The sequence below is a fragment of the Eubalaena glacialis genome, chromosome 15, assembly GCF_028564815.1.
Source record: "Eubalaena glacialis isolate mEubGla1 chromosome 15, mEubGla1.1.hap2.+ XY, whole genome shotgun sequence".
Classification (NCBI taxonomy): Eukaryota; Metazoa; Chordata; class Mammalia; order Artiodactyla; family Balaenidae; genus Eubalaena; species Eubalaena glacialis.
In genome coordinates, this window is record NC_083730.1 from 26,015,582 (window position 1) to 26,042,396 (window position 26,815).

Below are 26,815 nucleotides of genomic sequence, written 5' to 3' on the forward strand. Positions count from 1 at the left end.
TGTCTTTATACCAATATAGTCATAAAATACAATTTTTATATTATTTTAAGGAGGAAGGGCCTATGGAGGCATGTAAGGGCCCAGGGCCCGTGAGAGTCATAACATGGCCCTGAGTCCATGCTATATACTCTGTCCACACTACGGGACCATCCTGGAGCCCTTTCCCCCACTGCCAATGTGCTGGCCAGCCTGGTCTCAGCTTGGATGAGCGGTCCCAATACTGCAAATTGGGGTGAGGAAGGCAGCAACGTTGCCCACTGTTTCTATGTGTTAATTCTGCATTCCTGGGACTGATCTCTGTGCTCATCACGTGCTGTGTTCCTGGAGTGGCAGGTGGCGGCCTCAACTGTGTGTGCCCACCAGTAAGAAGAGCAGCTCCCTAACGCCAGAATTCTGAAAACGTTGGTTTATGTGTGTGTCCTTTCTTAGCATGTAGTTTGAAAAATTTCCCAGGCAATTTGGATGTTGAGCCCACCCCTGGATATGCCCCCCAGGAGGGTCTCCCTCACCTCCCACCCACCTTGAGGACCCCTGGCCTGGAGGGAATCCAACCAGACAGCTTGTAAGATGTCACAATGAATCCTTTTATAGAATAGCACCAAACTTTGCAATGTGACTCCTCTTCCTCCCCACCCCCCTGCAATCCTTTGATTGGGGGTATTTCACCATGCTCCTCCTTTCCACGGATATGGAAGGAAGACCATGTAGCCTGCCCATGGCGGTCTCAGTGGGCAGCTGGCTGCTCCTTCTGTGTGGCTGGTGGGACTGGCCGGCTCCCTGGGGCGGTGCTCACAGCAGTCAGAGCAGAGGCTGCTGAGGACACAGCCGCTTTCTGGGCTGGGGGAAGGGGCACCTGGCTCTCACTCTGGCCCCTGACTCTTCCACTGATCGGCCTTGGGCTCTGGGTCAGTCGTGTCACCTCTCTGGGCCTTTGTTTTCTCATCTGCAATATGGGAATCAAAAATGCTCATCTGCCTATATCACTGAACCACCTGAGACAGTGTATGGAGGGCCCTGAAAAGAACTCTTGGGGTTGAGAGACCTTTAATATTAAAGTATAACCACTTCTTCCCCTTCTACCATCTCAATCCTTGCTTCTTCTGCTATATTTGCCTTGGTACTACCTTACAAGTCGTGTGTGTGCGGGTTCTAGTTTATTCATCCAAAATAGTCTTCCCGTCCCTCCCTCCTATAGACCCCAGTACAAAGGTAACCCACCCTCAGCACGACAGATAACACATATCAGCAGAGATGGCGGTGACATGCAGAATTGAAACATTTATTATTTGGAGTATTTGTTTCATAATTTTCAGTAATTTAGAACTTTCTGAAACCAGAACTAAATCACCCAGAAAAATCTCTTCTCCTTTTTGGTGAACAGTGTGCAGTAAGATTTCTCCTTCCCTACCCTCTCCCCCACCTTCTAACACCTTTCATTTTGACCTCACTTTCTGTTCCTACCCCTTTGTATTTTTGTAAAAAACTTCGGGCTGACAAAGGTCAATTGTTTAATTAAAAAGTTATCTCCCTCGGGACTTCCCCGGTGGTCCAGTGGTTAAGACTCCGCGCTTCCACTGCAGGGGGCACGGGTTCGATTCCTGGTCAGGGAACTAAGATTCTGCATGCCTCGCGGCACGAGACCAAAAATTTAAAAAAAAAAAAAGTTATCTCCCTCTACCAACTTGTGTACTTCTGGCTAGCACTGCACATTGTCAGGTGACTCAGTAATGGGCAGGGACCAGTCTCCGCAGACCCTCCCCAGGCTCCTGGGCTGGCCTGGCTACCATCTTGGCCAGACCAGGGAAGTACGAAGGGTGTGGATGTTCTGGTTGCCACTCTGAGGAATTGAAAGCCTGGCAAGTTCCAGCCAGCAAGAATCCCCAACGCGGACCTGTTACCAGGAGGCAGTGTCCCCAGTGTCTTGCCATGGAAGGGATTTGGGACCCTTTGATGAAAGACTGATTTGACTCACGGGGACAGGACAGCCACTTGCTGCTGACTTTTAGAGGCTGTTAGGCTCGGCCCAAGTCTCAGTCTTTTTAAAACGGGTCATTGCCAGATGTCACAGTGACTTTTTCATGGGAGGGGTAGGTTTGGGGAGTGGAGTGGTTAAGCACGCAGCAAACCAAATCTTTAGCGGAAAAGTGATTTTGTGCAGGACTGGCTTAATCCTCCACCTTGGATAGGCCACAGTTCCCAAGCTTGGGAGGGAGGGGGTATACGTCTCCTTCACCCATGGTATCCTGGACCACTCCTCCCCCACCCTCCCCAGCCCCCAGGCGCCCCCTCCCCACAGTGGCCCAACCGTGGGGAATCATCACCTGGGTAGGGGCTCCTCTGAGGCCTCTGCCAGCACCTGTTGAGGCACAAAAGCCTTTGGGAGAGATTTCCTTTGCCAAACACACAAAGAACACAGATTCAGGGCATTTTTGTTTTTGGTGTGGTTTATTTTTTAAACCCACTTGTAGTTTGGGTTCAGCTGGAAAGCAGGACATACCGAGGGAAGGAAGGTGGTCGCATGAGCAGGATTCTGGTGCAGCTTTGGCGGGAAGCCCCAGGCCCCTGCTCCGGGGAGGTAGGACCCGTCACCAGGCTCCCAGCTGGCTCGGGCGAAGCGGGCAGCCCTTCTGTGCAAGTGTCCCGAGCAGAGGAAAGTTGCCATTTCTCTGATCTGCATCCTCAAAGGCCCAGCCTGAGGTTTCCCAACAGAGTGCTGGCAGCTGAGGGACAGGACTCCATGGGCAGGCCGGACAGTCTGTTGGACGAGGAACACTGGCCGGCTTCTGATGCCAGATAAGAGACTGGGGCTTGGCGTCTGGGCAGCCCCTTGGGGCTGCTCTTGCGGCGGCCTGGCTGTCTGGGCCCCCGCCCCTGCAGCTGCCCAGGGCGTGATCAGTGGTACGTTTCCCACACCCCCCTCCCCATCCCTCAGGGAAAATAAAATAAAATAAAAATTAGAATAAATACCGACTCGGCCAACATTTACATTTACATGGATGGACAGGACGATCCCCAAACTTTAAAGGTGTACAGACTGGTTAAGGAAGGACGAGCAGACGAAGGTGGGTTTGGGGGTGCACACTCTCGTGGAGGATGGTGGGGTCCCGCCTTGTCCAGGGGAGGCTGGGGGCCTTCTTGGGGCTGCGGTCCCAGAGCTTAGGCAAAGCCACAAGGCCATGGGAGCAGGAGCAGGCCTGCTGCCTGAGAGGAAAACAATGACTACCTCGTCTTGACTGTCGGGGGAGAGACCGAGACAGGACCCGCATCAGATGGCTGGACTTTGCCTCTTCTGTGCCAAGGAAGCCACAGGCGAGGAGGGAAAGCCACGCAAGCGTTAGAAACGCAATATCCAGTTTAGCCTCCCATCAAATACATTCAGAGGTCAACTTGGATATGGCCTCCCTCACTCAGCAGGGGGGATCTGGCTTGGGGAGGGGGCAGAGGTCTGGGGGCGCCCGCCTCTGCCCCCCAGTTCCTGTCTGAGTAGTCTCCCGTGGGAAGCTGCCTCAGTGTCTCAGATTTTAGGCTTTACTGTTATTTCCTTAAAAAAAAAAATTTTTTTTAATGTTTTCCTTCCATGTCTGAAAAAGTAGCAGCAACCCACATTTAGAAGAACAGCTTAAATTGTTATTCGGATCGGCCAGGAAGCGCTTTCAAGCAATGGAATATACTAGGCAAACCATATGTCTGGAGCCACGGTGACACGACACGTAATTAAAAATATATTTATATATGTTTACATATTTATACCTCGCTTCTTCCCGCTCTGGTCCTAACAGTCAAGGAGGGGTTGGCCGTGAGGCAAGACCACCAAGGAAGGCTGTTAAGAGGAAGGGCATTAGGCTCACAGTGCCCAAGATGCTACTTGCTTGGCTTTCGAGGGGACGTCAGCCCCCTGAGTCCGTGGTATCTGGGGCCCCTTCACAAAGCTCACTCTCTGAGCCCAAGGTAGGGGTGGGAGACCCCCTCCCCTGCCTCCTCGACTTTCGACCTCACTCGCAGGCCTCTCTCTTCTTCCAGGGCCCTGCTTCATTCTCAGTAGATGTGCTCGTGTATGCCCGCGCACGCGTGCACGCACACACACGCACACACACACACCTCCCCCCCACTCGAGGGAAGCAAGGCCCATTTCAGCCCAGGTGCGGCTCTCTCAGGGCTGCCAGGGCGTGGCTGCTTGCCTGGCTTGGGCTGCCGACTCCTCGGGACCATGATTTCCCTGGTGCCCTCTCTGAGCATCCTAACATCAGCCCGGCTCTTCTCTCAAGGCCTCTTGTGGGGCCTCTGGGGTCCCTGGGTCCCAGGCTGAGCCAGAGGTGTAGGCTGAGGAGGAAAGGCAGTGAGGAGAAGCTTGAGAGGAAGGGTCCGGGAGGGAGAAGGCAGAGGCCAGGGGCAGCGTGGGCTCCTTGGCAGAGGTGACCGACCCACTCCAGGTAAACCGTGCCCCCATGCCTTGTCCCCAACAGGCTCTTTTTGGGGACTGCAGGCAGGTGGCAGCTGGTGGGGAAAGCCAGGAAGTACGGAGGAAGCTGCTCCCCACCCCACCTGCCTGCTCTCCTAGACTCAACAAAGGGAATTTCCTCCAGCCTGACCGGACCAGGCAACCAGCGGGCCTCCAAGGTGACCCAGAGAAGGACTGGCCTCAACCAAGGGGCAAGTGAGGAAGATGCTGGGCTCTGAGGTCGCTTTCCAGGGGCTCATCAACGCGTGGGCTCCAGACCAGGAGATGGGCTGTGCGGACACCAGTGACAACCCGAAGCCAGCCTCCCAGGGCCCAACACGCATCCTCCTTTCTAGCCATCAGAGAAGGAGCTGCTCCCAGGACTTGGCCCCTCCAAGAACCCCCAGCCTTGTTCCCAGCCTGGAAAGCTGGTGGCTTGCTGGGTCTCCTGATGGTCCCCACGACTCAATGAATTCCCCCTTTCCCGACAGCCTTGGGGCTGCAGTGCCACAGCCCTCCCGGGGCACAGACTGTGGCTATCGGCTAGGGCATGGACACAGCCCATTTAGCTAGCCCTGGGGAGCCCTGCGGGGCCCCCCAATTCTCCCTCCAGTGAGAGCTTGGGACAAGACCTGTGTGTGGAGCGGGCAAGCATCACTGGGCATTTTGGTTTTAATTCGCCAGCCTGGTTCTGAGCCCGGTTCACTATAAGGCCCCGGGGCAGGACGGGTTTAATGCTTTCCCAGCAGCGACAGTATCAGCCCTTTGAGGGAGGAAGCTAGAAAAAGAGAGAACGGAGGTACTGGAAGCTGGGGGCTGAGGGGCACAGGGTTCCAGCGGGTTCCCCTGTCGGGGCAGAAGTTTCCAATTACCCTAATTGGCTACTGGCAAGCTGTCTGTGGCTAGAATCCTTCCAGAGGGGGCCGGGTTTGATCTCCCTCTAATCAGGGGATCCTCGCGGTGCTGACTGTGTGATCACATTGCGGGCCCTTTGCGTTGAGAGAGGAGACTTCAAAGCAGCTGACTTTTGAAAAAATAAAACACAATGAAACAAAAGAGTGCAAGTAGAACGAAAAACTCCATCTCCCCTCCAGGCCCCGGGCCCGCCCCCGGCCCCCTGGGCCTGCAGCTTGGGGGCTGAAGGGAGGAGGCTGGAAGTGGGGAGGGTGGAGCATGAAGGTTAGAGGAGACCGCCTCTGTCCCCCAGCCCGGCCGTAAGGACAAAGGCCGTCAATTACGGGCGGCTGGTGGGGACCGTGCCTGCCTTTGTCCTCCCGGACATCTGCTACACGTCGCCTGCTGCCAGTTGGCGACTGCGGCTGACAGCATGCGGGAACAATGCAAGCCCGTCCCCGACCCACTTTTTCAGCCTTCTGAGGTCCTTTCTGACCCAAGCTGTACCCTGCGTGCGGGCTGCCAAGGCCTCTAAGGAGTCGCAGAGATGAACCCCTTGCACACAGCCCTGCCGGGGACATGTTGCATGGGAGGAGGTGGGGAGGAGTGGGAGTGAGGAGGGGGAGGGCCGGGCCACCGTGAGGAAGAAACATGCTTCCCTTACTGGTGTGAGCTGCCGCATGCTCGGGCTGGGGGGCTCGGGTAGGGGGGCGCTCCTCCTAGGGCTTTGGTCCCTTCCCCGTCTGGCTCCATACTGGCCACCGGCTCTGCTTGCCTTCCTCCCCATTTCTTTCTGCCGGCAGGGCCACCCCTGTCCTCCCGCCTGTCCATCTGGCTCTGTGCACCAGGGCCCCAGCTGCCCTCGGGCCACCCGCCAGGCCCCCTGGCTGTCAGGCTGTCAGTTTCTGGATGGTTCTGTTGTAGTACTGCGTGATGGGGGGCGTCAGAGGGTTCCAGCTGTTGGCGTGGAGCTCGATGACCTCCAGCAGCAGGGACCGGGTCAGCATTGACTCCGAGGGGCACAGCATCTTGTCGCGGGCGCTGGCCAGGAGCTCCGCCATCATCTCGGGCAGCTGCTCCTCCAGCAGTCGGCCTGTGCTCTGCAGCTGCGGGCAGAGAAGTGGGGTTAGGACGTGAGCTGGGCCCTGAAAGGGCTCCTGACCCACCTTGGTTAGGGGTGCTGGGGGCAGGAACGGGAAATAGCTGGATTATCCCAGGAAGGTGCAGGCCCAGGCCTCTATGCCACAGGGCAGGAGGATGGAGAATGTGGAGGGTGGACACAGCCAATGTGAGAGCCCACATTTAATACCCAATCTTCCGGAGGAATAAGAGGGGTCAGAATATTGCCTGCTGCCCAGGGCTGCAAAGAGTCCTCACCAGGAACACGCTGCTTCTCCCTTCATCCACTTGCCTCCCCTCCTACAGGAAGCCTTTGACTATCGCCCACAACCTCAATGGCTGTGTGACCTGCTTCCTTCAAGAGTGATCAGGTGGCACCGTGTCAATTTTCACTTGCTGGGATGTCTCTCTGGAAACGAACTTGGTCATTATTACCTGCATGTGTCCGTGTGGAACCTGAGAGCAGGGATGAGGTCTCCTGTTTCTCTCTTTCCTTCTCTCCTGCCCCCAATCGCACCTACATACCCCCAGAACTGACTCCTGCCCACACTTGTGACATGAAGGGGAGGAGAGAAATATGAACTGGGCCAGAAGGCCAGCCAGAGGGCCTGCCCCCAAGAGAGGCCCCTGGTCATCTCGAAAAGCCCCCTTAGGAAGAAGGAGCCCCGATCCTCTGGATCAGCGCACCCTCGGCCGGCAGCCCCTGCAGCTCCTCTCCCTATAATCTAAGTCCCTGTCTCTGCTCCACCTCCAGCCTCAGCCCACCCATTTTTTCAAGGCTCTGCCTTCTTCACGAAACCTTCCCTGACCTTTCTGGCCCATTCTGACCTCTCCCCTAACTCCTCAGGGATGCATGCTCTGTACCCATATTTATTCTCTACACCGTCCCATCCACTCTGTGCATGTGACAGAGGTCTCTATCTCTAGCCAGACCACAAGCTGTCTGGAGGCAGGGACCATGCTTTCTCCTCCTCTCCTATCTCCCCTGCCTGGAGCCCCGTGCAGGGTACCCAGCTGGAGCCCCGGCGTGCCCTGGGTGTGGGCCCTGGAAGCCCCTCTCCTCACCACACTCCACTCTGAATGTCCCTGGGCTGTTTTCTTTCTTTTTTTTTTTTTTGGCCACACCGTGTGGCTTGCAGGATCTTAGTTCCTCGACCAGGGATCGAACCTGTGCCCTCAGCAGAGGAAGCGCAGAGTCCTAACCACTGGACTGCCAGGGAAGTCCCCTTGGACTGTTTTCTGAAGGCACAGCTTTGTCCCTGTAACTGGGCCAAAGTCAAGCGTCTGAAGGAAGATCGCGGAGAGCAGTGGCCACACCTTGGGAACAGGAGTGGGACCTCCCATGGGGGCTGCTTGGAAGCAGATGGTGCCAACCTGGGGGTTCAAGCCTCAGCACCTCCTCCCAAACCCCACACCAAAGGAGATATGTGGGGGCAGGGCATCACCTAGAATCTCCTAAGTCATTTGTGTGGCGCACCTGGCCGACGAGGAGGTGGTCTTGGGGGCAGAGGGAGAGTGGACGATGCTAGCACTCCATCCTTCCCGCCAGAGAACCGGCAGTTCCCTCTCCTCCAGCAGAAGTCCACATCCACTCAGGAAGCCATCCGCCACCAGCCCCGCTCGACACGCCCTTGCCCTGGACCCGTGGATGCCTCCAGTGGTCCTTGAGCCCCCACAACTGTTAAGGCGAGAGGGACGCACAGGGTCTGAGGTGGGAGGTGTCTAAGCCACGCTGCTTACCTCCATTGAGCAGCACAGGACAGCATCTTCCTTCACATCCTGAGATTGCAAGAGCTGGAAGAGAGCGGCAGAGAATTCCGCTTAGGGTGGTGCGCTGCTCTCAGCCCCCTGCAGCCCAGAACAAGCATCTCCAAGGGGCGGGCCAGAGAGGCAGCCCACCAAGGCCGGAGGGCAGCAGGAGCACTGCCCCAGGAAGCAGTGATTTCTCTGACGGGATCTAAGCAGCTAGAGGACCGCCGTAGTCACGGAGCGTGGGCGTCCCGGCCAGGTCAGAGGGCTTGACTAGAGGCCACGGCAGAGCAAGGCCGCGGGTGGGTTTGAAGGCAACGGCAAGCATGCTGGGATCATCCGCTATGAGCAGCTGGTCAGCAAAAATGAAACTCGCGTAGATTTCCTGATTAGTGAGAGGGGCTCAGCCATGGTCTCAGGTGCTCCTGGGCCCTGGCTATAGGAGGACTTGCAGAAATCACAGCAGTCTTCTCCACGGGCCCAGCACTGTGAGCCTGCAAAGCCATGCAGACCGTTCCAGAGGCCGGAATTGCTTCCTGACCAAGGCCACGGCCAGGAGGCTCAGCACTGGGGCTGGCCACCCCCCGTCCAGGCTTTCCTCTATGTGCTGCATTTCATTCTTTCAATCTCTCTCCCTCTCTCTCTAAATTGAGACATAACTCACGTAACATCAAGTTCACCATTTTTAAGCATACAATTCAGTGACTTTTAGATTCACAAGGTTGTGCGACCATCACTACTAACTCTAGAATATTTTCATGGCTCCCAAAAGAAACCTGTACCCATTAGCGGTCAGTCCCCTTCCCCCCCCACCCCCTGGCAACCCCTAATGTCCTTAATCTCTATAGATTTACCTATTCTGGACATTCTATACAATGGAATCATATAATACGTGATTTTTTTGTGAATGGCTTCTTCCACTTATAATGTTTTTGAAGTTCATCCATGTTGTAGCCTGTGTCAGTTCTTCATTCCTTTTTGGGGTTGGAAGATATTCCCCTGTATGGATGCACCACGTTTTGTTTATCCACTCATCCATTGATAGACATTTGGGCTGTCTCCACTCTTTGGCTCTCGTGAACAAGGCAGCTATGAACACTTGTGTACGAGTTTTTGTGTGGACATGGGTTTTCATCTCTCTTGGGTACGCACCTAGGAGCGGAATTGCTGGGTCATGTGGTAACTCCACATTTAGCTGTTTGAGGACCCGATAAACTCTTTTCTACAGTGGCTGTGCCATTTTTCATTCCCTCCAGCAGTGTCTAGTTCTGATTTTTCCACAGCATCACCAATATTTGTTATTTTCTGCCTTTTCCCCCATTTTTTCCCAGGTCACTTTCCAGCTTTCCATGGAGACTTCTGGGTCACTCCAGCCCATGGTGCCCGCTCCTGTTTCTCACTCCCGAGCACCCCCTGGCTTTCCCACCACTCAGCATTCCACACAAGTGGCAAGACATCTTCCAGTGTGAACTGTGGCTTCCTGAAGGCAGGGCAGTGTGACGTTCATCTCTGCTGCCCTTTAACACCTAGCACAGCTCCTGGCAACAGTAGGGATTCGATAAATGTGGGTCGATATGATTTATGCATTGTTTTTGTTTTTTGTTTTAAAGGAAGGGCAGAGGGTAAGGAGAGAACACAAGAGGAAGGCATTTTTAGGGTCAGCTTCCTTGTCCACTAACCGAGAACTAGAGTCAAGGTTTCTGATCTGGGCATGATGCATTCAAGGAGGGTGAAATCACACACAACCCGGGGACTGTTCTCACTGCAGACTTGAAATCCAAATTCCGCACACCCTCCTTAACTTCCCCCTTCTCCTGTCATATTGCAGCCATCCACCCAGCCCAGGGTCTCCCCCAGCAGAAGCCACAAGCGGTCACATCAGGGGGGCTGAAGATGTATGTATTAAATGTCAAATGAGTCCAGGGGCCCGATCAGTGTGGGCTGCTCTGACCAGAGATGCTCTCAGGGACCAGGCCTCCTTCCTCTTCGTATCTCTGCAGGGCTGGGCATTAACTGGTCCCACAGTAGACACACCGAAAAAGAAATCATTTGGGGATGAAGGAGCAGAGGTAGGTCTCAGGCTGCTCAAAAGATGAGTTGGTGGAGAGCAAGGGACAACCCAGGGAAGGTAACAGTGTCGGCCATGCAGTGACAGGCGTTGACGGCCATTGGTGGGCACGCTCTGCCCACTGACACACTTCTGACTCTGGGCCTTTGTGCTCTTGTCACCCAGGAATTCTCAGCCACCACCTGTCTGCAGACCTTCCTTCCTCAGTTTACTCAGGGCTCTGCCCCGACATCACCTCATCCACCAGGGATTCCCTGACCGGCCTGCGTGTAAGTGATCCCGCCGTTCACCTCCTGGCTTACTTCTCTCCACAGCAGCTCTCACCCCTGACATACAATCTATTTGTTTGTCTGCTGTCTTCCCCAAGGGAAGACAAGCTCCAGGAGGGCAAGGCTTGTTTGGTCCATTCTCTCCCCGGCACCTGGCACAGTGCCTGGCACATAGTAAGCACTTGGAAGTATTTGTTAACAAATATGCCTTGAGTAGCAGGGAGAAAACCCACCCAGCTGGGAGGGTCTGCAAGTGAGGAGGGACTAACCTTGAGCCGCAGCCCCAGGGCAACTCACCCCAGTGCACGCGCTTGAAAAGGCGACAGTGAGCGGGACTTGGATAGCTCCACCCCACAGACTTCTCCTGTCAGAGCAGACACGGCACAAAATGATAATCAATGCGTCTGCAAACGTACAGTGTTTGTGGAAACAGAAGTTGGTATGACTCTCTAAATGGCAATTTGGTGATAACTATGAACACTACAAGTGTACAAACCCTCTGAGCAGCGATACTACTTCCAGGAGTTTATTCCACACGTGCCCCCCGCTGCCCACATATGCACCATGACATGGATATAAGGTTTTTGCTGCACTTTTGCAAATAGCTTGAATGGCTACCAACAAGGGGACTGGTTAAATTATGATGATACGTTTGCACAGAGGAATACTCTGCAGCACAGAGCTGTCTACCCTCCTCCTCATGCCGGTGTCTGCTTCTGGAGTTTTCTTGCCCCGCAGGGCTGCAGACCCTCAAGGGGAGCCAAGGGAAGCTTCCACTGAGTCAGTGTCTGGGGGAATTCTGGGGGTCACACTAGGAAGGACCTCTCTCATCTAGAAAACCCAGGAAGCAGGTTCTGGAAAAAGCTGGGGGGAGGTGACTCACCTTGCAGCAGGCGTACCGAGTCATGGGTACTGGACCACGGGTTGGTCCAGCATCCAACGCAACCTGCTCTGGGAGGGGCTGGTTCCAGGACTTGGAGGGGCCTGACTGTCTCGGGGGGAAGGTGGGCATAGCCCCACTGACTCTGCACAGAACATGAGGACAAATATTAAGAGAACTCTGTGAGGTTTGCTGGGACTTCTTTCTGATGGTAACTTTGTTCCTGCATAGGTTTCCCATAGTGCTTAGCAGGAAGAGAAACCTTAAAATAAAAATTGCTGGCAGAAATCACAAGAAAGGGGGAAAGTGGGGTATCTGGTGGGAAGGGAACTCCCAGAGACAGAGTGGGTGGTGGCAGCCATTTGGGGATGAGGGGAGCAGGCAGAACTGGGAGCTTATGGGAAGGAAGAAAGGGGTCCTGCTCTGGATGCACCTAGCATGTTGGCTGACACATAATAGGTGCTAGTAATGCCTGTCACGGGAAATTGAGATGAACCTGGGATCATGTTCCGTTCTGAGACCAGCTTCTTAGGGGTCCTGGAGCTTCGGGACATGGGAGGTAACATAATGGGAAATACTATGAACAGCCGGGGCCGGACAAGTACTAGATGCTCTGAAATGTGACTGTTTCTCCCTCCAAGTGGCCTTCCGACTTCTGCCCGCCTGCGTGGACAGCCTCGCGGAGCCTCGTGCTCCTGCCGGCACTGTGCCCGCACGAGCAGGTGTCTCCTCTTTCCTTCTATGGCCCGAGGCCCGCCTGCCCGCCGTCTGCTCCCCGGTGACGGTTCAGAACTGCAGAGCTGGTCCAGGGCTTCCTGTTCTTCTTTCCTTCCCCGCATCTTAGTGAGTGGACTACCTCCTCCCTTCTGCACACCCAAACCCCCGCAGGCCTGCTCCTTCCCTGGGGGGCTCTGGGCTCTGGGGGGACAGACTCAGGGTGGGGACTCTCAAGCAGGGCTGTGGGCAGGCTCTCACCCCAGAGCCTCTCCTCCAACCTTATCTTTCACTGGTTGTTTGGGAAAGTCTGTGTTAAGCCAAGCATCACATCGAGTGATAGGCCCTCTCGCAAACGGCCTGCTGGGTTTTCTCAAGGAAGTGGGGGAGGACTGGGAGACTTTCACTGTACTTTTCCTTTGCAGTTGCTGGGATGCAGCGTTCGGGAGGGGAGTGGGTGCTGCAGACCACGTCCTAATCTCCCCCAAACGCTATCTCGGCCTGTCCGTTGCCAGCTTTAGAGGGTGGACCCTTGGAGCCTTAGAGCTGAAGGGCTGCAGAGAGGACGTCCCCTCAGCCCCCCATCATCACAGCTGGGAAGTCCCACCTTGCTGCTCTGTGTGGTGGAACGAGAGGCCAGCTGGCCTTACCCCGGGGAGCACTTGACACACGCTACGGGGCTCCCTCGCCAGGACCCCTGTCAGTGTCACTCTGAGAGGCTCCGGTGCCTCTGGGTGATCAACGGCTTCTCAGGAATCCGTCCTTGACTTGCTCTTTGTGGGCAGTGTCCAAGGGCAAGACCTTTCCACTCTTTTCTGTCTTGGCCAAAACTTCCCTGTTTTGTGTTCCATTTCTTCATGGCTTGCTTTCCTAAAAGACAGCCAGTTTCTGGATAAATGAATCCCTGCTGGTACACTGAGGGGGCCCACTCTGTTGTTTATGCGTGTTCTATTTGGGGTCTTCTGGAGACAACGCTTCATTTAACTCCAAGCAACTCTCAGAAAGTAGTGGCAACTTGAACAGATTCTTGCCCACCCGTGTTCACAACAGCATGATTCACAACAGGCAAGGGGTGGGAGCAACCCAAGCGTCCACTGATGGATGAATGGATAAACTAAGTGTGGTCCATCCACATAACGGAATGTTATTCAGCCTTAAAAAGGAAGGAAATCCTATCACATGCTGCGACATGGACGGACCTTGAAGACCTTATGCTGAGTGAAATAAGCCAGTCACAAAAGGCCAAGTATTGTAGGACTCCACTTATATGAGGGACCTGGAACAAATTTATAGAGACAGAAAGTAGAATGGTGGTTGTCAGGGGCTGAGGAAGAGGGACTAGGGAGTTCGTGTTTAATGGGGACAGAGTTTCAGTTTTGCAAGATGAATAAGTTCTGGAGACGGATGGTGGTGATGGCTGCACAGCAATGTCAATGTGCTTAATGCCACTGAACTGTGCACTTTAAAATGGCTAAAATGGTCAATCTTATGCTTGCTTTTTTTAAAACCACGATTTAAAAATGGTTTAAAAGCAGTGGCAGGGAGCAGGTACTCTTTGGTGGGCAGGCCATTCTCTGCCTGGACAGGACTGTCTCTCTTCTCTGCTATCGCTCTTTGGAAGAAAAGCTGTACGGATGGAGGAGACAGGGCTGCCGACCTGGGGGCTGAAGGCCCCCGGGGGGGGGGGGAGGAGCAGCCCACTCATCAAAGTCTCTGGCACAGAAAGGAGTGTGGGCGGGCCGGGGCAGGCACCCTGGAACAGCGAAATGTGTTTCTTGGACGAGAATCCAAGGCAATTGTGCGAGCCCACACAGTGTTTGTTCGGAAGCTAATGCATTCCTGTCCTATTGTCTCTGCCGGAGACTTGTTGTGGGCACACCCTTCATATCCTCCCTCGGGGAGAGGCCAAGGTGCTTGGAGTCAGGCTGTGGGCGGCTGGACAGCAAAGGGAGAAAGGCAGCCTGGTGGGAGCACTTCGGAGTCCCCGCGGGGAAGGAAGCCAGGGCAGGGCTATGCCGCCCAAGGTGTGCCCACAGTGCAGCCAGGCTGGTTGCTTGGGATGCCACCCTGTGGGGAGGGAAAGAGGGTGCTGATGGAGGGACCCTGGGGCCGTCTTCCTGTGTGGGAGGGGAGCGAGCGCTGGAGATCACAGTTTCTTCTAGCCCCCCCCCAGCTCCCCCAACCACCTCAGCTCACCAAGAGCTTGGTTCAACCCTGGTAGAACAAACCCAAACAGCCTAGTGCAGCCACAGTAAAAGCTCAGCAAGTCCCCACCTGCAGGAGCCCCTCTTTTGCAGGTAGTCAAGGGTAGGCTGGGTGCAGCAACAAAGGAGCAAAAGTGAGGAGATTTCAGAGTGCATGTGATTGGCTGGTTTGCTGGGGAACAAACCCAGAGCTCTGATTGGCTGGCTGGGCCTACAGAAGGGCAGTGGCAGGATACCCTGCAAGCATGGAAGAAGTCGTGGGAAGAGGAGAGAGAAAAAGAAGAAGCAAGAGTGGGAGGTGCAGGTCTCCAGAGGCTGAGGAAGCCACAGTGATGGGCACAAGCCTTGACAGTGGAGAGATGGGGAGACGGAGAAGAATGAGGCAGAGCCAGAGGAGATGGCCCCGATGCGTGGCACATGGTCTAGCATGGTGGCCGGGGCGAGGAGCTGCACAGGGCCACCTGCATCTCAGGAGGGCCCTCAGGTTCGAGTCAGGGCATCTCCACCCTGTGCCTCTGGTGGACCTGCACCGGCATCTACAGCTGAGTCTAGAGGACAGCTCCTGATAATGACCTTGAATCTTCAAGAAGAGGGTCAATTACATCTGGGTCTCTTCAGGGAGGCAGGGAAGTAGATAATCTAGCCACAAGAGGCTGTCATCAAAAACGTGCAGAAGGTTTGGCTTCTATTCACTAAGAGTAACTCCGGGCATGCCACTTACTCACTCTGCACTTCAGTTTCCTCACTTGAGAATGGGGATAATACTTGCCTAGAATTGTTTTGAGAGTCAGTGGAGATAATGCATGTGAAAGAGTTCTGAAAAGTGCAAAGCTTGATTCAAATGCAAGGTGTTATTATTGTTATTAAATGTATATCTTCGTAAACATGTATCTTTCCTGAAGATCTCGACCCACTTTGTAATGTACCATCCCATTTATCCCCGTGACACTCTTGTGGAGACAGGGAAAGCACACAGGCATTATTATCTCTGCTTAATAGACAGAGAAACCGAGGTTCAGTAGTTCCGTGACTTCCTTACACAAGCCAGACAGACAGTAAGTCTGGGAAGAACTAGAAAGTGCTTAGAAGCCCTAGGTCAGCATCCTCTTTCTTGGCGAATTATTTTAATTTCTCCCACATTAGCTAATTCTTACTTTGCTGGTTGGAGCTCATAATTCTTAATTTTGTTGATTTGTGATGATAATCAATCCGGGCCTTCACAAAACTGAATTGATTTTACCTATTCTTTTTCTGCATTGGCCACCATCTATCCATCTATGCATGCATGCATGCATGCATGCATCCATCCACCAATGCATCCATTTAGCCATCCATTCTTTTATCCACCCACACATCATGTATCCAACCTTCCATCCACCCACTCATCCTTTCATCCATCTTCCCATCTACCCATCTACCCTCTCACCCACTCACCATCCAGCCATCCATTCAGCCAGCCAGCTGTCCTTCAACAACATTTATGGAACACCTACTATGTACTAAACACTGTGTAAGTATCTGGATAACAAGGAGAATAAAACTTGTAACTTAGAGTCTAGTAGGGGGAAACAGAGAGATTGCGCTAGGTATATGGGGTTGGAGCATGGGACGGAATGGTGGTGGTGGAGAACACGCCAGGCATGTGCCATAAGCGGCAGCACATGGCATATGCACAACAGCAAAAAAAAAAAAAAAAAAAAAGGTGAACTAATGGAGTGCACTGGTGAATAACAAGTATTTCAAGAGGCTAAAATATACGGTGCTGGGGGAGAGAGAGCATATGATGATAAAGAAGGCCAGGGCCACATCCTAAAGGGCTCTAGATGCCATGCTACTGGGTTTGGATTTTATCCTAAAGGAATGCAGAGCCACTGAAAAGAATTTCAACTGGTGAGTAGGATGATACTATTTGCAGTGTGGAGAGTAGACTGGAGCTGGTGGGGTGGTGGGAGAATTGGAGGCAAGGAGACCAGTGAAAAATTATGGCAGCTCGAGTGAGGGCAGGGACATTGGGAGGAGATAGCTTAGGAGGCAGAAGTAAAGGTGAGGAAAAGGACAATGCAGAAGACGGATAAGCCCCGGGTTTGGGGCTTGTCAGCGGAATGAACTGTGGTGCCACCAGCGATATTAGGAAGGCAGGAAGAGTTGGTTCTGGAAAAAAGGAATGAGTTCAGTGTTAGAAATACCGAGTCCACCATCCTTGCGGGTCATCAGGGAAGATGGGAGACTGGCCATCTGTGATTATCAGTGCCCAGGTGTGAGTCAAGGCCACAGGTGTGACACGACCTGGGGAATGACGTGGAATAAGAGAAGATGGTAAGAGCTCCAAACCCGGAAACAGCAACATCATAAGGGCGGCAGAGGAGGAGGAACCCCCAAAGGAGGAAGAGGGTGGTCAGGCAAGTAGGCAGAGCAGGAAAACGTGACGTCATGGAAGCCAAGGGAGTGCTAAGAAGTCAAGGTCACTTCTTGTCGACAAGGTCAACAGTGTCAAAAACTCAGAGAGGTCAAGTGAGATGAACAATGACCAGGGCCCCTGGATTTGGTGATTAGGAGAGCACAGGCGACCTTTGCCATGATGACTTCACGCAGGGAGCGGTGGGTGGAAGCCTGGGTAATGTGGAGCTGGAGAGACAGAGCGAGGTCAGGAAGTGGAGAGAGAAAGAGCTGACCATTGCTTTTTCTTTGGGGGTTTCTGTTCTTTCTTCTCTGTCTCTCACTCTCCTTTCCTCCTCCGTCTCTCTTTTTTTGGGGGCAGGGCGGGGGACTTGCCTATGGAAGAGAAGAAGGGTAGGATGCTAGGAAAAAGAGACTGGCCCAGGGTCCAGGGGAATGGTCGGTACAGCGGGAGAGACTTGAGCAGGGGCAGAGATGAGCGCGTAGCATGCGGGAGAGAGGAGAGGACTGATGCCTGGATTAGCCTTAAATCAGACAAAGGCTGTCATTCCCCTGAAACAGACAAGAAGCACTAGTGTGGCTGTGGATAGGTACCCGTGGAATGCTCGCGCTGCCCGGTCTGTCTGGGCAACTAGGAGATTAGTGCTGTTTTACATTCATTACTTATTACCATCATTCTGTGACTGCCTGCATTTCAGACATCCCCGGGATAGGGGAATTTGCCCCAACTGTCACTTTTCCACTAACCTAATAAGAAGCCCCGGCGTGGCAGCTATGGTCAGATGTCAAGGAAATTCATGGTTCTGAACTGGACTTCAGTCCAAGCTTGTGCCCTGTGGTCTGGCTGTCTGCCCTCCTAACTAAGACGGGCAGGCGGGCAGGCACCCTAACTGTGGACCAGGCGCCCTGGAGGGAATAATTAGCCTCCTTCCTGCAGAGCTTGCAAACCGCCCGTACAAAGTGGCCACAGTAAATGTCACATGGGGGAATGCTTCATCCCACGGCTGGCCCCAGGGGGTGGAAACGTAATCTGGGGCTCAGAGCAGACACTGAATCCTTCTGCAGACACCAGAGCCAGAGGACGGGGCCATGGCTCCAATGCCTCCTCTTGGGGGCCAAGCCCTGGCCGGTAGCATGGACAGGAGGCGAGTTCTGTTCACGTAGTCCCTGCAAACATGAGTTCCCGGGACCCTGCGTCGGGGTTTGAAACATCAAGGACGTTGGTCGTGACTGCTATCAACACCTTCCAGCTTCTCCTTTAATACCCTTGCCTTTCCTTCTAGAAGCCTTGTCTGTCCTCTTCTGTATTCACTGCCCTGATGTCCATGGATCTCTCTTAAAGGGTGAACACAAAATGCCCGAGGTAGCCCTGATGTTTTACCTTTCAGGAGGGGTCTCCTGAGGGCTGAGTCACACCTTCCGGGTCCTCAGTCAGTACCTGGCTTACATTTTTTGGAGTGCTGACTCCAGATGCCAAGCTCTGAACTTTGTGCATGTTTTAAAATCCATTTTATCCTTATACCAGTTTATCTGAGTTAAATACCATTGTAATTATTCTCGTTGTATAACGGTAGAAACTGAGGCATGGAGAGTGAAATGAACTCCCCACGAGTGCACGGGTAATGGAAAACCGGCTTTGGAACCCAGGTCTAGTCTGCCTCCAAAGTCAAAGGACATAACTGCTGCCCCATGAGTAAGTCCCACATAAATAAGACTAATGGCGAGAGGTCAGCAAAAGGTGGGGTGACCACACACCCCAGTTTGCCTGGGATGGTTCTTGTGTTCATCCCAAATAATTAGTAATATTCCTTTCGCTTTCAAAAGTGCCCTGATTAGGAGGGTACCTTATAATAGTCGCCTAGACAAGGGAAGGGGCACTGAGGGGCTGGGAGCCCCCCGTCCCCCATCACCACCCGACCAGTCAGTACACCTCTGGCCTGTTCCACATCCCCTCCTGGTGCCTAAGTGCTCCTGCGCATCTCTGAGGGGTTCAGCAGGTGGGGTGAGGAGAAGGGCTCCGAAGGCGGCAAAGCGGCCCTGCTCCCAGCGAGAGGCGGTTATCACTGCAGATCAGGATGCCTGCCGCAGGGCCTCACCTGGCCTCACCTGGGCTTGCCAGCGAGAACCGCTCTCCAAGGATGGGAGCCGGAACAGGACGGAATTATGTTAACAGGTTGCTGGCGGGGCCCTGGGGAGAGCGGTTGAAGGAGAGGCAGATGGGAAAGCAGTTGTTCTCCAAGCTTCCTCTGGGGGAGCCTGGCCAGGAGTGCCGGGCCTGGAGGCACTGGGTGGCACCTGGGACCATCACCCCCTTGACAGCACCCTCTGGACGCCCCTCTGAAGGAATGACTGTATTTTGCGTCTGACTCAGCATCAAATGGCTCCCTGAGACAAGGGGAGGGGTTTGGGCTGGCTGGGGCCCAGGCCTGAGGCCTGGGACAGTGGGCAGACACCCCTCACGGGGCCAGTCTCTGAACTCACAAGTCTCTCCTGGCGCCCACCAGGCTGGGACCCCCGGGCGGCACAAGGAGAGGGCAGGGAAGGGGAGGGCGGCCCAGGCTGCCATCTGCTCTTAGTGGGGCCTCCCCTGGCCCCTGGCCCCTTCCCTTGGCTCTCTGCCGCCCCCCAACCTCCGCCCACCTGAGGCCTGGACTTGACCTTGCTGGCTTTGCGGGGAGGGTGTGATAAGCGTCTTGGTGGAGGGAACTAGCTGCCTGCAAAGGCATTTTCCGCTCTCTAAAGTAAACAATCAAACAGGAAATTAATCGAGAAACCCACATCAACGGAAGGTTCAGGTTGTGATTTTCACAGCCCCAGAGCCAGGAAATTCAAAGTTATAGTTCCCATAGCAACTTGCCTGTAGAAGCTGCCGCAGCCGCTAGCTTGGAATGAGAACTTGAGGGGTCAAGTAGGCCAGCCCCCTGCCTCCAGGAAGCGCAGCCCCACAGCAAATCTGAATGTGCTGGGGGTAGACTGCCCTTCTGAGGCTCAACAGCAAGTCTGGGACAGAGTTAGGAGCTGCATGGCCTGGGCTGTACTTTCAGTTCTCACAGCGACAAGCCTTGTAAACTGCAGAATCAGCTGACATCCTGGGGCTTCAGCTTTCTATATTCCCATATTCCACTTATTATTCCTGTACACCCATATTCTGTGAATGGGGAGTAATACTCATGCCTGCACGACGCTAGAGCGAGGGGCTGTGCAGTGCATGCTTATTCTTACTCACATCTCCCACCCCTTGTTCTACTTAGTCCCATAACGACCCCCCATCTCTGTCCCAATTGCCCCTGAACTGTGTAATTGTCCTTTGCCTGCCCCCCTTCCCCTGGGTTGTTTTTCCTCCAAGAAACATCTCAATTGATTGACAGGGCCAAGAGCTTTCAGACAGCCTCCAAGGTGGCTCCATTTTTTGGATGGCCTCATCTCTTCAACCTGCCCCTCCACCCCTTCTGGACCAAATACATGATATGACCTCAACGTACACTTACTGCTCCCTTGACTGATAAACGGGTAGCCTGAATGGAACCAGACGCAAGCCCTCCTCCTTCAAGCCTGTGTGGGGTTGTGTGTCTTGGGTGGGGTTTTCTTTTGTGTGACTAGTGAGGAGTCCCGCCTGGCAGGAAAGGAGATAAGGGCGTTGGAGCTCAACAGAGAAGGAAACAGTCTGGAATCCTTCCCCGAGAGTCACCCTGCCCTCCCACCCGAGATGGCCACGATAGCCGGCCGGCCTGATCAGCGCAGTTCTGCAGCCCAGGCCCGGGGACCCCTAACACGGGCCGAGGCAGGAGTGGGCACTTCCGGGCACCAGGCCTGTGGCAGAGGGTTCCCAGCCTGCCCGCCCACCCGCCAGCCTGGCCCTGGAGCCGGGCCGTGAATTGAGCAAAGCAGTGGAAAGAGAAGTGGCGCCTGCTGGAAAGCAGACAGAGCGGCTCCTGGATTTCCTAACAGGCCCAGCCGCGTGCCAGGGCCGATGGGCCAGCTCAGAGCGCCTGCCCAGCCTCGCTTGCGAAACAGTCCTTCCTCCCCTGGGTGAGCTTTCCCGGGTGGCCGAGCTGCTGTCTAGCCACCCGAGTCCCTGAGAGAGGCCTCCCCTTCACACCCATCGCCTTTCCGTCCGCCCTCTCCCGGGTTTAAACACATCAGAGCACGGTGGGCCCCTCGGGAAGACAGGATGCATCCTGGGGGTGCAAGATGTTTCCTTTCATGAAGGCAAAGAAATTTAATCAGAAAGAAGAAGTGATGGGAAAGTAGGTATGGACAGAGGGCTGACTTCTCTGCAGTCTCAGAGGGGACCAGGAGAGGGGCACTGCCACAGAGGGTGATCCACTGGCTTCCGAGGAAAGGCGTCCCTGTGCACAGAGCCCTAGGCCGCTGCAGCCCCGGAGCCCGGCCTTGCTCACTGATGGGCACACGGTCATCTGAAGGGCTGTGCCAATCCACCTTGTCTTGAGCCTGGGAAGAAGCTTCTCAGAAGGTTCTTCTTGGTATGCCAAGCTAACCAGGGGCTCCTCCTACCAATTCCAGACTCTGCAGGGGGTGGGAGTGGGGAGGGCGCAAGTAACCAGCAAGGGGCCTTGAGGAGCTGGGGGAGGGGCACACCGGCCTCTTACTCTGCCCCCAAGCACAGAATGCTGAAGAAGCCTTTGCTTAGATCATGTCCTCTTTAGCTGGATGAAGAATAAACGCCTGCAGCAGCCTGGTCCCCAGGCAGAGGTGCCAGTCTTCCCGGGGTGGAGGAGGTGGGTAGAGTTTGAAGACACATGGCAGAAGCTGGCCGGGAGGTCTGCCCCTTGGGTGAAGGAGCTTAGCTGATTCTGTGGTGGGTTTGGGTACAAGGAGGTTACCAAGGACCAACTGGGCAGGGACAGCTGGGCCTGGGACGATTAAGCAGAGAAAAAATAGGGCTGTGCTCAAGGCATAATTAGCATCTGTACTCAGAGCAGCAGCCATCCAAACGGAGGGGCAAACAGGCCTGGGCTGAGAAAAGGGCCTGGGCTGCCTGAGGACAGCAGAGGTACTCGCTGCCAAGTCTAAGGTTGGAGATAAGAGTGTTTAATGGGCACCTGGAAGTTTGTTTGGCTTTAGAGCCTTACCCTTAGCAGAGTATACATTTTCATAATGGGGTGACTCTTTCTAAATTGAGACAATCTCTTTGGGTGAATTAGCATGTGCGTCAATATTCTGTATCACCAGTGCATCCTTACCAGGTCCAACTGACTGGGCTGCAGGAGATAAAGTGCTTAGTCTGGCACTCAGGTGCTCGCTGGCCCACTTCGGCCCCAGGGGCCCTCCATCCCCCTCTCTCCCCTTCACAGGTCTCCCATCCAGCCAAATCCATCTATGAACATGGCTTGTCCTTATCTGCCTCTGGCTTTTGCTCCTCATTGACTCAGCCAGGCCTGCCTTCTCTCACCTTGGCTCCATTTACTGGATCCTGCAAGATGGACCGCAAGACCCCCCCCTCCGAGAAGCCTTCCCTGACCTCCTCTCCTGATCCCCTGTAGGAAGAAGCCTTATTACTCACAGCCCAGGAGCAGTTATTTGGTTCTACCCAGTTCTAGGTCAATAGCCTAGAGTTTACCTAGACTAGGTTTTCCTCACGCAGGACCTTGTGCCCAGCTGGCCCTCTCAGAAAACCTGTGGATTGGATTTGAAGGAAAGTATGTGCTGGCTGGGGCAAAGCCACTCAGAACAGCCTCTGTGTTCCCTGGATGCAGCCCCACCAGTGACATACAGGCCTGGAGCATGGCTGGTCCTGCACCCTCCTCCAAGGAGTCTGAAAGTATAGAAGAACTTTTTCATTCATTCATTCATTCAATAAGGAGGCATGAATCCTGTCCTCATAGACCTATTAGTTTAGTAGAAAAGAGAGTCTACACAAGCAGATCAGTGATGGGAGCCGGGGCTATAAAGTGAGACTGCCTGGGTTCTAATCCCGACTCGATCACCTGCTAATTATGTTGCACAGGTAACTTCTCTGTGTCTCAGTTTCCTCATCTGGAAAGTGGGGGGAGCATTGCATGAGATAATCTATGAGACATATTTAGAGCAGTATCTGGCACACAGTAAGCGAGGCTCTATCAGTGGCAGCTCTCAGTAGTAAGTGGGCTCGTTTTGCACAGAACTGAGGGTGCTGCGGTGGTGGGTGGCAGGAAGGACCATTCTCATCTGTGCCGGGAGAGGAGGCTCGGAAAAGGCTTCCTGGGGGAGAGAGCTTTAAACTGACGCTTTAAGGTGCAGCTAGGGGAAATGTGGGATCAGGAGCGGGAAGGAGGGAAGAACATTCCAGGCGGTGACCCCTGAGAGTCTTGTGAGCCTGCAGTCCACAGAGAGAGAGGGAGCCAAGCCCGGTTAGAAGGCTGGTGGGGTAATTCAAGTGAAAGGTGTCCTTGGCCTAGAAAATGGAGAGGGAGAAAAGTGGTAGCCAGAGCCAAGAACTCTACGAGAGCTGCTACCCACAGACCCTGGCGACTGACGGGGTGAGGGCTGGTCAGGGATGGCCTGGAGTCTTCAGCCACCACAGCCAGGAAGATGGTGGTACTATCTCTGGGGGGAGGGGCAGGTTTGGGGGGCAGGAGATGGGTTGTATTAGGACACTCAGAGTTTGAGGGATCCGTGGGTGGGCCAGCGGGAGGTGTCAGGTGGATGCACTCAGGCCTGGAGATATGGATCTAGAGTTTGTGCAGTTCAGGTCTGAGGGCTGCTGCTGCCCTGGGAATTTGCCTGTGACCAACACAACACAAGCTTTGAGGCCTCCGCCTGGGGTCTCGCTCATGGCCCACCACCAGCTGCAGTTGCCTGTCCTTTGGTAAATCCCAAAGGACATCAACTTCTCCATGTTTCTGGTTAGGGGGCCGTCAAATGAAGTTTTGGAGAAGGACTTAAAGGTGAACATAGGCCCTCGGCGAAGGCTCCTACACTGAACTCGGGGTGATACATGTACTTGGAGCCAGCCTAGGTGTGTGTATCTACACACTCATGCACAAACATATTATCTATCTATGTACGTTATATGAAGTATGACGAGAAAGGAAACTAGTTTCAGGGGGATATAAAAAAAAATCAATCTTATTTCTTTGTATTTTCTTCTAGCATCTGTGAGAGTACCTGCCGCCTGTGCAAGGACCCAGGTGAGACATTCTCCAGGTGGAGCTGAGCCCAGAGTCTCGCCCAAGACCTGGGCAGCCCAGCACACCCAGCTCGAGAGGGGTATTGGCTTGGAAACACCTCTGTGAGTCCCTGGTGGCGGCACATCTGCCTTGCAATAGGCGTTTCATCTGGGATGAAGAAAAGTGGGGCAAAGAGGTAGAGGGAAGACCAGCTTGGAGCTATTTTAAGCCCACGTCCAAGGTGATGGTGGCATGACAGAAGAGAGGTGGTGGGGAAAAGGGAGGAATCAAGGGTAACTCCCAAGTTTTTGGCCTGAGCTAAAGGGGTGGCCAGTGGTTTCATCTACCAAGATTGAAGCTAGCTGGAGGGAGGAACGGACTTGGCCATTGGGTCTAGAGGTCAGAGGAGTGGTCCTGGCTGGAGATACATTTGAGAGCACTGGGTGCAGATGGTATTTAAAGTCCTGGGGCCAGATGAGGTCATTTAGACCAGGATTTCTCAGCCACAGCACGACTGACATTTGAGCCAGACAATTCTTTGCTGTGGGGCCTCCTGGGCATGGCAGGATGCTGAGCAGAACCTGGGCTTCCTCCCACCAGAGGCCAGTAGCACTTTCCCAGTTGTGACCACCAAAAATGTCTCCAGACACTACCAAATGCCCCTTGGCACTGGGGGGCAAACTGCCCCTAGTTCAGAATCATAGATCTAGATTAGGGGTGGATAACCTTTAGTCCACCAGCCAAATCCCACCCTCAGCCTGCTTTGGTACAGCCCAGCGAGCTAAGAATGCTCTTTACATTTTTATTTTTCCTTTTTTTTTTTTTTGGCTGCACCGCGCAGCTTGCGGGATCTTAGTTCCCTGACCAGGGATCGAACCCATGCCCTCTGCAGTGGAAGCGCGGAGTCCTAACCCTTGGACCACCAGGGAAGTCCCTACATTTTTAAATGGTTGACCAAAAAAATCAAAAGAACAATATTTTGTGACACATTACATGAAATTCAGATTTCAGTGTCCATAAATAAAATTTTGTTGGAGCACAGTCACCGTCATTGGTTTACAAATCATGTATGCTGCTTCCTTGCTATAATGGTGGTGTGGAGGCCTGAGTAGGCTTCTGGATTTGGTGATACGGCAGTCTCGAACGGGGACCACGCTGTTGGCTGGATGGGGCAGAAGCAACCCAGAGACACCACGTAGGGAGACAATTCTTTTGAAAATTCTGGCTCTAAGGGAAGAGAGAAATGGGGTGGCTTCTGGAGGGGAATGTGGGGGCAATGGAAGGTCTCCCCCCTCAGATGGATTTAGTGGGTTGATAAGAAGAAAACACTAGGGAGAGGGGAGCCTGTGAGGTGGGAGAGAGAAGAGAAATCCATTGCAGGAAAGAAGGAGAGAAGGGATAGGACAGGCGCACTCTGGAATCAAGGAGTGTGCTGAGTAAAGCCACCGCCCTGGCAGACGGGCCACCCAAAATAGGCCAGGTCCACCATGGTTGTGAAGAGGCCCGAGACAGCCTGTGGGCCCCGTGAGATAATTAAAGAAAGCAGAAGTTATGTAAGCAGACTTGGCTAGCAGTTTGGGTGAAGAAGAAAGATGCTTAAACCTGGCTTTTGGATTATTTTAAAATCTTACTCTATTATTTGTGTTTATATATAAATTACTCTTTCTTCAAGTTATGTGCTAACTTAACTGCAAAATTATATAGAAAAAGCCCCCAGGGGGTGATTTTATATTGTATTTCTAGTTTTCTCAGTTGAATGTTTTTTGAGAAGACTTTTTGTTTAAGTATCACACATACAAAAATGTGCAGTGAGATGGATTTGCACAAATAACAAAGGGCAAACATGTTCTGATGCCCTGACCAAGAGCTACAAACCTGGATCACACCCCACAGTCCTCTTGCACCCGCCCCGTCATTTCACTGACCCTTCCTGAGGGTCACCATGATCCTCCTTAACACCAGAGTTTAATTTTGCCCACTTTAAAACCCCCAGTATTTAAATTCGAAGCAAACACACTGGCCCTGCAGGATGGCCCCCTGTGACTCATCCCGCTCACCTGGGCCCCTGTGAGAGCCCTACCCATTCTTGACTGCCCACTTTGGGTTTTCCTTCATAGGGTATCATCTGACTCTGGACTTGGCTGGGCAGGTATGCTAGTCCCAGTTTTTAGGGCTGAGGAAATGGAAGTTCAGATCTGAATTAGATGACCTCCGATGCATAGGTCAGGGTCAGGGAGCTGATTTCCAAATCCAGGAATCTGTCTCAAAAGTCTGGTGCTCTCTTCTGCACTGTGTTTATAGGTATGCATCCTGTAATTTTCGGGGGAACATGGAGCCCTTTGAGGATCTGATGAAAACTCTGGCACCTCTCCCAGAAAAATGCACATCTCCACAGGTTCACAGATGTCAGCGTACAATTTCAGTGGGTTCCCAGACCCTGAAGGCCACCCGAAGGCCCCCCTGAAGGGCCTGAGGTACAAACCCTGGACATGAGCCATACCCCTAAATCACCAATGGAAATGTCACAGAAGCGCAAGCCAGTGACATCAACACAGCCATGGTTTCAGGTGTCGCCTTCTTCCGTGGCTGTCTAGGCTGTGGCTGGGTAGCTCTGTGGTTAAGGCACAATGCCAGGGTGGCCAATAAAGAGACCCTAGGACTCCCCTGGACGTCCAGTGGTTAAGACTCTGCGCTCCCACTGCAGGAGGTGCGGGTTTGATTCCTGGTCGGGGAACTAAGATCCCACATGCCACGCAGCGTGGCAAAAAAAAAAAAAAAAAAAAAAGAAAAAAAATAAAGAAAAAGAAAAAGAAAAAATAAACCATAAAAGTTCTGTACTGTGTGCCAGACACTTGACAGACATGATGATCAATCCTTAAGACAACCTTGCAGAGGTAGAGGCTGTTTCCCCATTTTACTGATGGAAAAATTGAGGTTCAAAGAGATTAAGTAACTTGCCTCAGGTTCCAGCTAG

The 26,815-nt window shown here is 53.5% G+C and overlaps 1 protein-coding gene across 5 annotated transcripts in view; it reads right to left on the bottom strand.

The window, feature by feature from the left end:
• Positions 1–2,444: 2,444 nt before the first annotated feature.
• The window catches only part of CTIF (cap binding complex dependent translation initiation factor), a 311,678-nt gene continuing 287,307 nt past the window's right edge, over positions 2,445–26,815 (bottom strand). For all 5 annotated transcript variants that reach the window (XM_061170212.1, XM_061170211.1, XM_061170208.1 and 2 more), the window contains 2 exons: positions 8,192–8,245; positions 2,445–6,438 (listed from right to left, as the gene is read on the bottom strand). In XM_061170212.1, the coding sequence (XP_061026195.1) occupies positions 6,223–6,438; positions 8,192–8,245 (270 nt within the window). In that variant the 3' untranslated portion in view covers positions 2,445–6,222. The remainder of the gene's footprint in view (positions 6,439–8,191; positions 8,246–26,815) is intronic.